Source organism: Equus quagga, chromosome 1, assembly GCF_021613505.1.
Source record: "Equus quagga isolate Etosha38 chromosome 1, UCLA_HA_Equagga_1.0, whole genome shotgun sequence".
NCBI classification, from domain to species: Eukaryota; Metazoa; Chordata; class Mammalia; order Perissodactyla; family Equidae; genus Equus; species Equus quagga.
This window is the reverse complement of record NC_060267.1, coordinates 128,985,806-129,000,544: the sequence shown is the minus strand read 5'-3', so window position 1 is coordinate 129,000,544 and position 14,739 is coordinate 128,985,806. Positions and strand designations below refer to the sequence as shown.

The window sequence follows — 14,739 nt, the reverse complement described above, 5'->3', positions numbered from 1 at the left end:
CTTAGAACGCATTTTGAGTTTTGTGCTTGGGTTGTAGTCTGGTGCATATGTTGAATTCTTGGCTTAAGCCAGCTAGTTTACATATTTTAGATCTTCCAGTTAAAAAAAAATGTATATAATATATATATATATATATAATCTACATCATTAGTAATTCTTTTCTTTAATAAACTTTTTATTTTGGAGTAATTTCAGATTTACAGAAAAATGGCAATGGTAGTACAGAGTTTCCATATACCCCTCACCCATCTTCCCCTAACGTTAACATCTTATATGAACATGGCACATTTATCAAAACTGAGAAATTAACATTGGTACATTACTGTTAACTATAGTTTTATTGAGATTTCACTAGTTTTTCCACTAATGACCTTTTTCTTTTCCAGGATCCAGTCTAGATTCCCACATGGCTTTCAGTCTGTGTTCATTTTTTTTTTTTTTTTTTTGGTAATTAAGTTTTTCAAACAGGTCATAGACTGTAAGAATTTCATTTGCAAGAATAATGTCTTAAGGGGCCGGCCCCGTGGCCGAGTGGTTAAGTTTGTGTGCTCTGCTGTGGCAGCCCAGGGTTTCACCGGTTTGGATCCTGGGCGCAGACATGGCACCATTCATCGGGCCATGTTGAGGCGGCATCCCACATGCCACAACTAGAAGGACCTGCAACTAAGATATACAACTATGTACTAGGGGGATTTGGGGAGATAAAGCAGAAAAAAAAAAAGAATAATGTCTTAAGCTTATAGCTTTCTGATATGTTTGACTAATGAGTTTCTAAAATGTCTTTACAGAGATTGCCTTACAACACGTTTCCATGTTCTTCAGATCAGAACCAAAGTGGGAAGTGGTAGAACCATTGAAAGACATAGGTGAGAAACTGCCTTTGCCCGTTCTTTTAAAAAAGACAGATCACAGAACTGGATTCTTTGTCAGGCTTTCTTATATGCATCCCAAGAAAGCTCTTAGGCAGGTGCAATGCATAAGAAATGCAGGTGATTTCTTCTTTTTGCCTCCCTACTGCTTGAGGATACAGTCCTTAACTTTTAATACCTGATGAATCTTCGTTAAAGCTCCATCTGAGGATTTGGATGGTGGTAACTTATACTTGCAGAACCATCATTCATTCCTCATTTATCTTTTTCACTAAATCGAAACTGAAGTGCTGTTTTCCTATTTCCGTGAATAGGGTAATTTATTTGCTGTTTTTTTAGTGCAGCCTTTGCCCTGTCAATATTACCAAATATTGGTGCCTATATAGCTCTGGATAATATTGCCAAACTTAATTTTCATTATTTATTTAGTCAGTGAAACTTTCTCAGTTGGTATACAAATCATATAGCTATAAACACATTTCATCTTTTATGGCAGGTTGGAGGATAAGGAAGAAATATTTCTTGATGAAGATTAAAAACCAGCCAAAGGAACGGCTAGTGTTAAGCTGGGTAAGCTATGTTTTTTTTTGCTTCAGTCTCATTTCAGGGACTTTAGATGGGTTTATGAAAGTAGATGTTGAGAAGAGAATCATGAAATTGTATTGTGCTCCTGATTGATGTTGTAAAGACCTCCTCAGTCGCACGTCAGAGGAGAGTCATTTTAAGTCACTTTGCTTATGCATTTGGTTATATCGATGTGATCATATTTGATCAACTAGTAAACATTAGGAAAGAAATAGGAACAGCTTAAAATAGTCCTGTGGAACTTCTTTAGGGCTGGCAGTGTCTTTTAAAGAAAATACTTGGGCATTACTTTGTTTTATCTCTCACTTTGGGAGTTTTAGTGACATGTTTGGTTAATGGATTAGATAAGATTACAGTTAAGTCCTGGTATTGATATGTTTATATACTACCTCTCCAGAAAGGCCTTGAGGCAGCAAGACTGAGTGTGGTTTTCATCTTTAGTTTACAGTCGTGTATTTGGACAAATAAAAAAAGGGAAAGACTTATAAGGAATTTTTTGTTGGAAAGCCAAGGCGGCACCCTGATATTTCCTCCCATGTTTGCAGGCTGACCTTGGCCCCGACAAGTATCTGTCAGATAAAGATTTTCAGTGTCTAATCAAACTTCTGCCTTCCTGTTCGGTGAGTACAAGTCCTTCTATTATTCTTGGTGCCGATGACAGATTCACAGTGTTTTCTTGTGGGTGACCATGGACAGAGGAGCTGGGATACTCTGTAAGCTCAAGAGAATGGAGGAGAATGGAGACCGAAAGTGCTAGGGCTGTACCCATAGGTCAGAGGCCACTTAGATGGCATTCATGACATCTACACAACCCATGAAACATGTGGTAATTTGAATGTGTCTTAAGCAAATATCAGAGTAGGAAAGCAGCCACTTCTCTGAGCCTCTTGTTTATATCAGTGAAACTGGAAAGATCTGTTTCTAGCCTGAGAAAACAGAACTAATGTGAATATAGATAAACTAGACGAAAGACAAAATAGCCCTTTTGCTGTCTGAGTTACTATTCTCATGGGCGAACTAACTAATTAGCCTTTAAGAGTGTCTGGCATTATTTATGCTAATACACAATTTAACCCAAGGCCTTCAGTGGAAAGAATCACATGGGTATATTTCAAAATATATGCAGAACGTCTTTGGAAAAAGACTAATCTGGCCAGAAAATTGAGTTAGTGTTGATGTTCTTTATTTGGTCTGCATGAGGATGTAGGACACTTGAATGAGTCACTCATGGATTGAGCACAATTATGCTGACCTGTCCAGTTGGGTTGAGAAGTTCATTTTTGAAGACAGAGTGTCTTGTCAAGCTAGCAAAACCAAACTTTTAATGAGGTATGATGTGTGGCCAAGAAACATACTGTGGTCTTTGAGTGGTGTGACACAGGCTGTCAGCACCTAATTCTAAATTTCTTTTAATGGATGTGCTTTTTAAAATGAAGGTAAGGCAGACAAGTATTGCATATTAGTTGCAGAAAGTCAGAAAACGCAGATATACAACAATAAAGTAAAACTTATTCATAATCTCAACCAAACGGAAGTATGAACCAAAATGTTCAGTTGTTACTTTTCTAGAAGTTTATGATTATTTTTGAAAAATTATATACATACTGTTTTGAAACTTGATTTTTTTCTTGTTAATGGTGTACCATGAACATTTTTTGTTATTAATAAATATAGTATAACATCATTATTATTGGCTGCATAGAATTATCATTGGTTGCATCTCACTTTACTCAACTAATCTTCTAGACATTTGGATCACCTCCAGTTTTTTGCTCTTATTTTTAAAAAAAGCCGTAGTGAACAATTTTAGCTGAACATTTGTATCATCCTTAATTATTTTTATAAGATAAATAACTAGAATTAATAAGTTGTAGGAAGATATTTTGAGAGTATATAAATATCCTGTTCTTTATCAAACCCACTAGTTGTAGCATTCATAGAGATTTTCTAACTCCATTGTTCCTGTTATATTTATTAGTTGGCATCCTACTGTAAGGAAGAGCTTCCTTTTCTCCTTTCTTTATCTATTTGTGTCCGTATGGACTCAAGGACTTTTATTTTATTCATTCGGTTTCTTTTTGGGGTGATGAAAATGTTCTAAAATTAGGTTGTATGATAGTTGTACAATGTTGAATATACTGAAAACCATTGAAGTGTATACTTTAAATAGGTGAATTATAATGCTATGTCAATTATATTTCAATAAAGCTGTTGAAATATCAAGAACAACCATTTTGATGTGATGATTGGGAGAAACTTCGTGGTCAATTACTATATTTTCCTGGACACACCCATTTCTATCCGCCAACCCACTCAACCTCTGTCCCCCAAACCCTTGCACAGCTCAGCTCCCGTGGGTTTAAATTTTCACGGTACTCTTTTGAGCTAATGGACATTGCGATACTTGTCTGAAGCCAGTTGGTTCCTGTAACTCAATTTCCAGGTCATAAGAGGACTTTCAGTCATTAAATAATTTGTCTTACTCTCCACCCCACTTGGTTGATGTCAGTGTCCCCATTTCAAGAGGACACTGTGATTCATCATATTGCACACTCCAGTGGAAGGACAGGAAGATTCATGCTAGCTGCTTTGGAAAAGTGCCAAGATGCCAAAAGATGCTGCTTTTGCTTGTTTTCTGCCTGTCATGCTCCCTGGCTTGGCACCAAACAGCAGTATGGAATGTTAGGCAAAGCTGTGAGTAAAGATACATTTGTCCTGGTTCCCACTTGGCTGTTCTAGGATTTGACTGTATTTTTTACCAATTTAATGAGGCAGAATATTGAAACCACTGTTCCAAAAACTCAGACTCCCCCCTCTTCCTCCACACTTTTATCTGAACTTTGAGAATACACATACCAAAGCAGATACCTTCACATGTAGAGTTCACCACATCAGTTATCCACTTCCTGTTGTCAGGAAGTTTATGTTCCTTCGCTCGTCTAAAGAAAGAGGTACTAGTTGATCATCTAATAACTTGAAAATGGCATGTGTTCAGGGACTATCCCACATTTATATGCAACGAAACTATCAAGATGGTATGTGACTGCAGAACTACATCCTGCATCTAAAAGGACCTAGAGGCTGATGCAAATAAATGTGAATTCCTTTTTTGTTTTGGCAGCATCCTTACATCCATCGGGTTACCTTTGCCACAGCTAATGAATCCTCAGCCTTGCTAATTAGGATGTTTAATGAAAAAGGAACTTTGAAGGACCTGATCTACAAGGTACTTGTGGTGCAAGTTCATGGACATAAAGAAGTTCTCAAGTCCCTTAAGAACCTGTTATTGATACTTGATCCCTAAGGTTCCAGAAGCTAGGCCCTGAGGATTTTATTTTAATTTTGATTTTATTTTTGTTTTAGGAATAACAGCTACCCAGTTTGGTTAAAGAGCTTTCTTTTCCCCACATGAGGGAAGGTTGAACATTTAATGATTATGTCCATTACAAAGTAGGATGCTCTGTTAGGTCAGTTTTAAAATTTGTATCTTTCACTTAAAAAAGCAATATTAAACTATCTCAATAAAGCTGGAAAAAAAATCTTTTTAAAAAGCAGTACTTGAGAATTCTAAAGGGATACAAGACTTTGGGGTCTGCTAACACCAAGACCGGGTACATCTTCACTGGACTAGAGAAGGGACGGAACCCAGGTCAGCCTCTTTCTATCAACTGTACAGACTGTTGCACTTTAAAAACCCACATCCTGCAGGCTGGCCTTGTCTGGCGCCCCCAGCCTCTTAGAGTCCTCTCTGTTCCGGGAGGCTGTGTGCAGAATTCCACCCCTCTGCTGCTTTCTTATGTGCTTTTTGTTCCTTTCCAAAGGCAAAACCGAAAGACCCGTTCCTAAAGAAGTACTGCAACCCTAAGAAGATTCAAGGCCTTGAACTCCAGCAGATAAAAACATATGGGCGGCAAATATTAGAGGTAAGAGATATTTAATTTTTGTTTTAAGTTGCGTTGAAATTTTATCCAGCATTACAGTATTCTTTTGGGAAAGTTCTCAGGCAAGATCCAAAATAGTTTAAGTCGTCTGATCACTGATAAACTGATGGCATTCTCATATTTTATCCCAAAAATAATTAATTAAAGCAGTAATTTAGAGCTACAAAATTCCGAAAGCTTAACTATTGGAATTTAGTGTCTGATTTTTGAGAACTGTTCTGTATGGATGCCAACTTTTGTGTTATTTTGGTTGATCTTTATTTTTGTGCCAAGAATTCTTGATTTTGTTATATCACATACATAACCATGTGGCTCCCCACAGAATTGTAACTAGAGCAGTATTCTCCAAGCTTCTTGGATTGTGCAGCCTTATCAGTGAAAACAATTTAAGCATAACCCCCCTAATGTTGCATATGTTTAGCCATTATATACATGTACTACTATTAACATATTCTGTCCATTATAGATTAAGAAAGAATGAGATTGAAGACAAAACAAATTGAAAAGTTGTACTGTTTTCTTCTAGTCCTCAGGGAGTGGTCCTCTGGGCACCCTCTGGTTAGCACTGCTCTAGTTTACTAGGTCTTTGCCGGGCTGTGTCCAGGCATCTCTGTTACTGGGTGAGCCACTGTTTATTAAATGGCCGCTGAAAAGTTTCCTTCTTTTTGTGGGAGACTGTCATTTGTTTCTATTAATAAACAACCAAAAAAGATTCTGAGGAGAGATTGGACTAAAGATGTTTTCAATTCAACCACTTTTCCTGAATAACTGGCCGAAGCACTTTTCTTGAATAACTGGCCAATAGCTTTACCCTCTATGCAGGAGGATCAAGACTTTTCCCTGAAGAAAGCTGGCCTGTCGGGATCAGAAAGTGCTGAAAGTAGAGCCTTTTGGCACCAAAGCTATTAACCCCGAACAGACACAGGCTACTTCTCTATTCTGTGGGAATGGAGGAGCTTGGCGTTGTGTCTCACAGCTGGAAAGCGTTCAGCATCACTCCCTTTTCCAAAGAAATGGATGGAAGTGGCATTTTTCTTTAGGAATCTCCTCAGTGACTTGTTTGGTTTTGTTTCAAAATATATTGACTTAAAAAACAAAATTTAGCTTGTCTTTTGTCTGGATGAGTTGGGGGGAAAATGTAACCTATACATATTTTCTTAATAGGTACTAAAGTTTCTACATGACAAGGGATTCCCTTATGGGCATCTTCATGCCTCCAATGTGATGCTAGATGGGGACACTTGCCGGCTGCTAGACCTTGAGAACTCCTTATTAGGACTTCCTTCCTTCTACCGATCTTATTTCTCACAATTCAGGAAAATCAATGTAAGTGGCTGAAAGTAATGAAACAGCAGGTTCATTTTTAGGTGTAAGTTATCCCCACGGCAGGACCCATGATCTGCCTCTGTAAGAATAGGCACCAAGCAGTGAGAGGTACAGTTAGGATTGGCCAGGCCTATTGGCCCTGCTTCTCCCATAGAGCATTACTGTATCTCCAAGAGGCTAGTTGAAAGGGTGGATGGGACAAGGAGGGGCGTAGAATCACTGACTGGGAAACCATGCAGGGTAGGACCTAGACCTTTGGTCAGAGCAATGCCTTGTGAGCTTTTACAAAAGGCTTTGGAGTTGTATTTTCACTACCAGTTGAGTAAGGTTGCCCCTCGGCCATATTTCTTAGTGGAAGCCTGGGGCAGGAGCATTGGGATTCACAGAGCCAAACTGAAGGATGAACATGCCTCTGCTCTCTTTTCTTCCACAGACATTGGAAAGCGTGGACGTCCACTGCTTTGGCCACTTACTGTATGAAATGACTTATGGGCGACCGCCAGACTCGGTGCCTGTGGACTCCTTCCCTCCGGCACCGTCTATGGCTGTGGGTCAGTATGGGGTATAGAGGGATCTCTGGGCCCTGCAGAGCTGCTCACCCCCTCTCCAGAGTCCAGGAAAGACCCAGAGGAAGTTGCTATGCTCCACAGCCAGAAATTCCCATCCAATTTAAAAGTAGACCAGGTCTGAGTAATTTACTTAAATGCGCTTAACTGAAAATTCACGTGGCTTGTCCCTTTGTCAGGCCATCTGACATCTCAGGGGACATTTTGTAACATGCATTAGAATTTTGGAAGTAGAAGGATATAAAGAGAAGTATGGCCAGACTGAGTCTGATATAGAAGCAGAAGCCAGGAACAGGCAACTTGAAGCCAGTCTTGCAGACTTGGTCAGATGTCAGGAGTCAGACCAGGGCTGGAGTGGGACCTGCAAAGAACAAGAGAGCCATGGGCTGGACACCTGGTAAATAAAAGCCTAACAGGCCCAGAGCGAGGAAGGGCAGACAGGAATGCAGACACTGGCAAATTGCATCCAGGAGCTCTTCCAGCATTACTGAGGGGGCTGAGGAGAGCCAGAGGACAGGTCGGGGGCACCTTAGGAGAGGGATATAGAAACTGATGCAGACTCATCCAGGGACCCTTTCATCCCCTCAGAGCCAGCTCAGAACTCACTGCTAGAGCACAGAGAGGGGAGGGCAGGGTAGTGTTGGACCACTATACGTTCGAGGTGTGCAAGTCAATCCTCCACCAAGTGTTAGTTTTGTGTCAAAAGAGTGGTTCAAGAGAACAGGTCCTGAGTCTACTTTGTGTTGAGTTTGAATAGCTGAAACTGAACAGTGACCTGTGAGTAGAAAAATCTGGCTGCTTTTGTTTATATCATCCAGGGTGTTGGATGATGGGATATCAACAATTGGCATTTTCTGTGCTGGTTTTGATTATCAGCAGGCAAGCAGCAAAATGTCTTTCCAGTTCAGAATTTTACTTCTGTGTAGTGTTTACTTCTCTTTTAAGAGAGCAAACACTTTTATGAATGATATCTTGAATTCTTCTTCCAATTATCTTTGAAATATATTTAGCTTTCTGTCAGCATGTGGTTTCTGAACCATTTTTTTGAGTCATCGGTAACATCAATGTTGCCAGCATTCCTCCTCCCCACGTATGCCATCTGTCTGTGCGTGAAGAGTTTTGACACTGTCCTGATCAGCCTGCAGACAGTTGTTGCAAAGTGGTGTCAAACTTTTCATCACCAAGTGGATTTGCCAGCATGTTCTGCGGAACTAAAATGTGTATCTGTTCATTTCAAGTGGCCGTCTTGGAGTCTACGCTGTCTTGTGAAGCCTGTAAAAATGGCATGCCCACCGTCTCCCGGCTCTTACAGATGCCGTAAGTCAATCATATGCCTTGGTTGTAATTATCCTAACTATGTTGAACACCGGAGCACTAACCTAAGTGCCTGTTGTCAGTAAAGACTCAGTTGTGGTCCTTGCAGAGTCAAAGCGACCAGATGGTCTCTTGCAGCATGATATCCTGTCCTTTCCTTGTGACCTCTCTGCTACCTTAGTCTGACTGCTCTCCTTTAACATCACTGTTGTCTTCATGTGTGTCTCTCTCTGTCGATGTTAGCATTGTGTACATGTACAAGAGGGCCTGCTCAAGCGGCTGTCCTTTATGACCTGTTTCAGCACACCCGTTGGCCCACAGCTGAGTCTAGTTCACGAGCCACTGCCCGCAGAGGGTCTGCCATCTAGGAGGAGGGCAGTGTGCTGCTGGCCTCCCATGCACTTGTTTGTGCATTTGCTCACTGGGTAACATTTATTAAACATTTAACATGTACCAGGCGCTGTGCTGGGGGCTTAGGGCTCAGAAGACATTCTCCCTTACACAGGGTTGTGAATAGTTAATCAAGGTGGGGGAAATAGTGCTTTGGGGCCTCTTCTTTAGGTATCTTTTTCTGTCCCTTAGTGGAAAGGCAGCAGAGTGGTTAAAAAGAGTGTGTCTGAGGTTAGACAGACATGGGGTGGACCCAGCTTTACCACTTCTTCCTGGGTGACCTCGGGCAAGTTTCCTAACCTCTGGAAGCTGAGTTTCTTCGTCAGTAAAATGGAGATAACAATAGTTGCCGCCTCAGAGGGTTGTTGGGAGGATTTAATGAGATGGTCCCTGGCACAGTGCCAGGCACTTAAGTGCTTATTAAATCTTAGTTATGATTAATATTGATTCAGCTTACATTTTGTGAATATCACGTGACACGTGATGTGCCCAGTGCTTTGTCTCTACCAGCTCGTTGTAAACAGATGTACTCAGGAAACAATAACATGGGGAAACAAGGCAGGGGACAGCTTGAAGTGCATATAGCCAGAGTTCAGAGGTAGAAGCGGTAACTTAAGGTTCCTTGTGTTTAGAACAGATCTGCTGTAGGTCAGGCGCCGTCCTCGGCCCTGGGGAGGCTGTGATAAACAGAGCAGCCCAAGTCCCTGCCCTGTGGATGTGACATTCTAATGTTTGACTCACACTGGTGCGTCCCTCTCTGAACCAGCCATCATTAGTAACAATGTGAACGTGGAAACATAGATCCAGTTAGGGAAACCACAGTTTTCATACAAACTTTTAGAACGAAATGCATTTGTAATTAGGAAATGACCTATAATCATGCTGATGTATCTGGGGCTTGTATTTGCAGCCCTCACTCCAAAGCCCTTACATTTTTCTCCCAATCTTCTGGTTCTAAAGGGAATCCAAATGTTTTTTCTTCGCTTAAGTCTTCCTACCTGGTAGGCTTCCGCCTTGAGAAGAGCACTTGGAGGAGTGTGAACTGTGTTCAGTGCTGTCTGGGAGTAAATGGACCCATGGCCTTGACAGGGAGAGTTATGTCTCCAGCTTCGGAGCCGCCCAGGGAGCTCCGGGGAAGAGGAAGAGTTAACCCGGTCATCTCCACTTGTTTGTGAAAAGGGGGACTGTTGAAGGAAAGACTCCCTCAGAGCCGTCAGGGCATTGACCCGACAACCATTTAAATTCCCCACCTGTTTTAGACTCTTAAAACAGTTCAGAATTCCTCACGCTATTGTTTTCAATAACATACTTCTGAAGAGAGAATTTATACACTCTAAAAGCTGCTATTTTTTTTAAGAGAGCACCAGAAGCACTACTTTTCTTAGAAAATTATTTTTTCATTAGATTCCAATCAGAACAGTTCCTTTCTGCTTGCCTGCATATATTTATTTTTCTGAGCTCTAGAAAAAATTTTGTCCTCCTTTGGGGCAAAAAAAAAAAAAAAGGAAAACCAGTTATTCTCCTTAGAAATATCTACTGCATATATTGTTTGCAATGTAATATAAATAATAATATAAATATAATAATAATTTGCAAAAATAATTTTTTTCAAAGTGTGAATTAAGTTACTGTATAGCATGAGAGGACTGTTGCCCCTTGGTGGGGACATCGCCTCCAATGCATAGCTGACCTAGCCCCCTGGTAACACCTCTGAGATGGTGGGGACTGAGGCATGTCCTGAGTCACACTGGGTGGCCCGTAAACTCCTTTGAGTTTGTTGATAAATGTGAAACGGTGGATTGAGCTGGGGCTGTGGTGGGGACTTTATGAGCTAAGATATCTCATTCTGCTTTGATCCTGTTCTGAGAGAGCACGTGGTTTAAGAAAGATCTTTTTGTTTCTTTTCTTTACAGATTATTCAGTGATGTTTTACTGACCAATTCTGAAAAGCCACAGTTTAAGGTAAAGCAAATCATATCATTTTTTGGCTTGTGACATAAATAAGTTGACTTTGAAAGTTAGTGCTTGTTAAATCAAAAAACAGAAGGTACGGTATTTATAATAGGGAAAGTTTGAAAAGAATCTACATAGCCTACAATTAGGGAATAGTTTAATAATTTATAGGACATCTATTTGATAAAATATTTTTTATCTAGTAAAAATAAAGTTGATAAAGATGTTGTAGTAGCATGGAAAATGATTGTTATTTGGGCTAAGGGGAAAAAAGCAGGATATAAAGTACATAGTGTAAAAAAAAATACCTATGTTTAGAATACAGACCGGAAGGAAGTTCCCTGGGAAGCAGCAGTGTTGTTTGGCGTCCTGGAAAGAGCAGGGGCTCTGCAACCCAAAAAGCCCAGGCTGATGCTTTACTTTGCTTTTGTACTACCAGCCATTTATGTAAGGCAGGGTTTCTCAGCCACAACATTTGACATTTGGGGCCAGATAGTTCTTTGTTGTAGGGGCTGTCCTGTTCATTGTAAGATGTCCAGCAGCATCCCTGGCCTGTACCCACTAGATGTGAGTGGCAGCCCTCTCCACCCCCCACATCGTGGCAGTCAAAAATGCCTCCAGACATTGCCAAATGTCCCCTAGAGAGGAGAGGGGGCAAAATCACCCCATTTGAGAGCCACTGATCTATGGGCAAGTGCTGAATCTTTGGGTCTGCGTTTACTCAGTGTGTAGAATTGGTGAGTAATACCTGTCTGTTGTCATTGGACAACTGAGATAATGTATGTGGAGGCATGGTTCAGGGCCTGGCTCTCCCTAGAGCTCACTGTTGGTGTCATTTTGGGTAGTAGAATGAAGGATAATTCTCTTTCTCTCCATAGTCCAAAAGAACATGTAATACTGATGAAGTAAGAAAGAACATGTAATTATGATGAAATTGAATTTAGAGGCAAAAAGAAAAACAAAAACAAGATGGGGTCAGAAGATTGTATAGGCGAGAGAGACGTTTTCCTCGTCCTGTTTTGCCAGCTAGAGGAGTTCTGACAAAAACAGTTTCTTTGGATCTGAAGTAGGAAAGAAAAACATTTAAATTCGTCTCTTCTTCACTGAAACTCCTCAGGAAATGCCTGCAGCCTTGTAAATAAGTATGTTCTCCCCGAACCCGAGAGTCCAGCCCAGGGAGTATTATCAGACCTGTTCTTCCCCTGAGCTGGAGAGTCTGTGCAGCACAGGCAATGTAGTTTTAAAAACCACTGTCACTTTCTTGTGCATGCATTTTCTTTCTGGAAAGACACTCAAAATCTGGTGACGTTGGTTGCCTCCATGGAGGGGAGCCAGGTGGGAGACTCTTTACTGTGTGTGCATCCTTTTATACCTTTTGAGTTGTGAACCATATGACTGTATTACCTGCTCAAAACTTTTTTAAATTTAAATTTTTAAAGAATAATAGAGTTAAATGATCCAGGTGTCTGTTTTCCAAGACTGAACTCCTCATGGTTTGCAAAACTAATAAATTAAGAAATGACAGGCTCAGAAGACACCAGGCTTTTGTTAAGAGTATCTTCCAGCAGGAAAAAGCTTTAATCTTGTGAAATTTCTTCACAGAGAAAATCCCTGGGAAGTTATAAAATATTATAATCACTTGAATTTGTATGTGTGTTCCAATAAGCTTTATATATTTTTGATTTTTAATTATGATAAAAAACATAATGTAAAATTTATCCTCTTAACCATTTTTACGTGTACAGTTCAGCAGCGTTACGTATATTCACATTGTTGTGAACAGATCTCTAGAACTTTTTCATCTTGAAAACTGAAACTCTAGACCTGTCAAACGACACCTCCCTGTTTCCCCACCCTCGCCAGCCCTTGGCAAACACAATTCTGCTTTCTACTTCCATGATCTTGACTACTCTGGATTTCTCATATAAGTGGAATCATACACTATTTGTCCTTTTGTGACTGGCTTATTTCACTCAGGGTAATGTCCTCAAAGTTCATCCATGTTATAGCATCTGATAGGACTTCCGTCTTTCTTAAGGCTGAATAACCCGTTGTGTGTATATACTACATTTTGTTTATCCGTTCATCTCTTGATGGACATTCGGCCTTCTTCTACTTCTTGGCTGTTGTGAATAATGCTGCAACGAACATGAGGTGTGCTTCGAGATCCTGCTTTCAATTCTTTTGGATCTATACCCAAAAGTGGGATTGCTAGGTCATATGGTAATTCTATTTTAAAATTTTTTTAGGAACTTCCATACCATTTTCCACAGCAGCTGCACTATTTTACATTCTTGCCTCTGGTACACAAGAGTTCCAATTTTTCCACTTTGTTGCCAACACTTCTTACTTTCTGTTTTTTGATAGTAACCATCCTATTGTGTGTAATGTGATATCTCATTATGGTTTTGATTTGCATTTTCTAATGATTAGAGTTGTTGATCATCTTTTCATATGCTTTTTGGCCATTTTTATATCTTCCTTGGAGAAATGTCTATTCTGGTCCTTTACCCATTTCTTTTCCTTTGATTGATTGTTTTTGAGCTTTATTGTGGTATAATTAATTTTTTATAAGTCCATTTTTTAATTTGGTTACTTATGTTTTTGTTGTTGAGTTGTAGGAGATTTTTATATATTCCAGATATTAACCCCTTTATCAGATATATGATTTATTTTTTCCCATTCCATAGGTTGTCTTTTTCACTTTGTTGATTGTTTCCTTTGATATGCAGAACTTTTAAGTTTGGTGTGGTCCCATTTGTCTATTTTAGCTTTTGTTACCTGTGCTTTTAGTGTCCTACCCAAGAAATCATTGCCAAATCCAAAATCATAAACTTTCCCCCATATTTTCTTATAGGACTTTTATAGTTTTAAGTCTTAGGTTTAGATCTTCAATCCAATTCTGAGTTAATTTTTGTATATAATATAGGGTAGGGGTCCAGCTTCATTCTTTTACGTGTAGATATCTAGTTTTCCCAGCACCATTGGTTGAAGAAACTGTCCTTTCTCTATTATGTGCTTTTGGCACCCTTGTCAAAGATCATGTGCCCATATACATGAGGGTTTATTTCTAGGCTCTCTGTTCTGTTCCTTTGGTCCAAGTGTTTGTTTTTATGCCAGTATCACACTGTTTTGATTACTGTAGCTTTGTAGTATGTTTTTAATATAATCAGGAAGTGTGTAATAAATAATAAATCAAGAAGTGTGAGGTCTCCAATTTTGATTTTCAAGATGGTTTTGGTGATTCAGGGTCCTTTGAGAATTACTTGAAATATTTGAAACATATATCATCTTTGTTTATGTATTAGTTTTATATGTTCACTGCTAAGAAATGCTAATGAAGTGAGTGTGTTGGGGATACCGGAAGTGGCCAGGATAGGATTCAAGTGGACAGCTTGTAACTGACTTCATTCCAGATGTCCTCCTCCTTGATAACCAGCTGCTCCTTCATTAAAACCAGGACTTGAGAGAATCTCCAGCCATTTTACTCAATAGATTATGTACTTTCACTTCTTTCAGATTCCCACAAAGTTAAAAGAGGCATTGAAAATTGCCAAAGAATGTATAGAAAAGAGACTAATTGAAGAACAGAAACAGGTAGGTTGCTAATTGTTCCTCACTGACCTTTGATCTCTCATTGTCTGCATCCTCTGCCGTGGTATTCATAGTAATTTACTTTTAATTGATTGTTCATTCCATAAACGTTTCTTGCATACTTGCTGTGTACCAGGCTCCAGGCTGAGTGCCTTGAGACAGCTGAATACCTCACAGTCCTGCCCTCAAGGAGCTCAGCCT

General features: G+C 39.8%; 1 protein-coding gene across 9 annotated transcripts in view; it reads left to right on the top strand.

Moving 5' to 3' along the window:
* The window catches only part of PXK (PX domain containing serine/threonine kinase like), a 68,006-nt gene that overhangs the window by 38,725 nt on the left and 14,542 nt on the right, over window positions 1–14,739 (top strand). For all 9 annotated transcript variants that reach the window (XM_046661487.1, XM_046661477.1, XM_046661549.1 and 6 more), the window contains exons 5-14: window positions 789–866; window positions 1,366–1,439; window positions 2,000–2,074; window positions 4,576–4,680; window positions 5,276–5,377; window positions 6,560–6,721; window positions 7,155–7,272; window positions 8,526–8,604; window positions 10,905–10,953; window positions 14,464–14,541. In XM_046661487.1, the coding sequence (XP_046517443.1) occupies window positions 789–866; window positions 1,366–1,439; window positions 2,000–2,074; window positions 4,576–4,680; window positions 5,276–5,377; window positions 6,560–6,721; window positions 7,155–7,272; window positions 8,526–8,604; window positions 10,905–10,953; window positions 14,464–14,541 (920 nt within the window). The remainder of the gene's footprint in view (window positions 1–788; window positions 867–1,365; window positions 1,440–1,999; window positions 2,075–4,575; window positions 4,681–5,275; window positions 5,378–6,559; window positions 6,722–7,154; window positions 7,273–8,525; window positions 8,605–10,904; window positions 10,954–14,463; window positions 14,542–14,739) is intronic.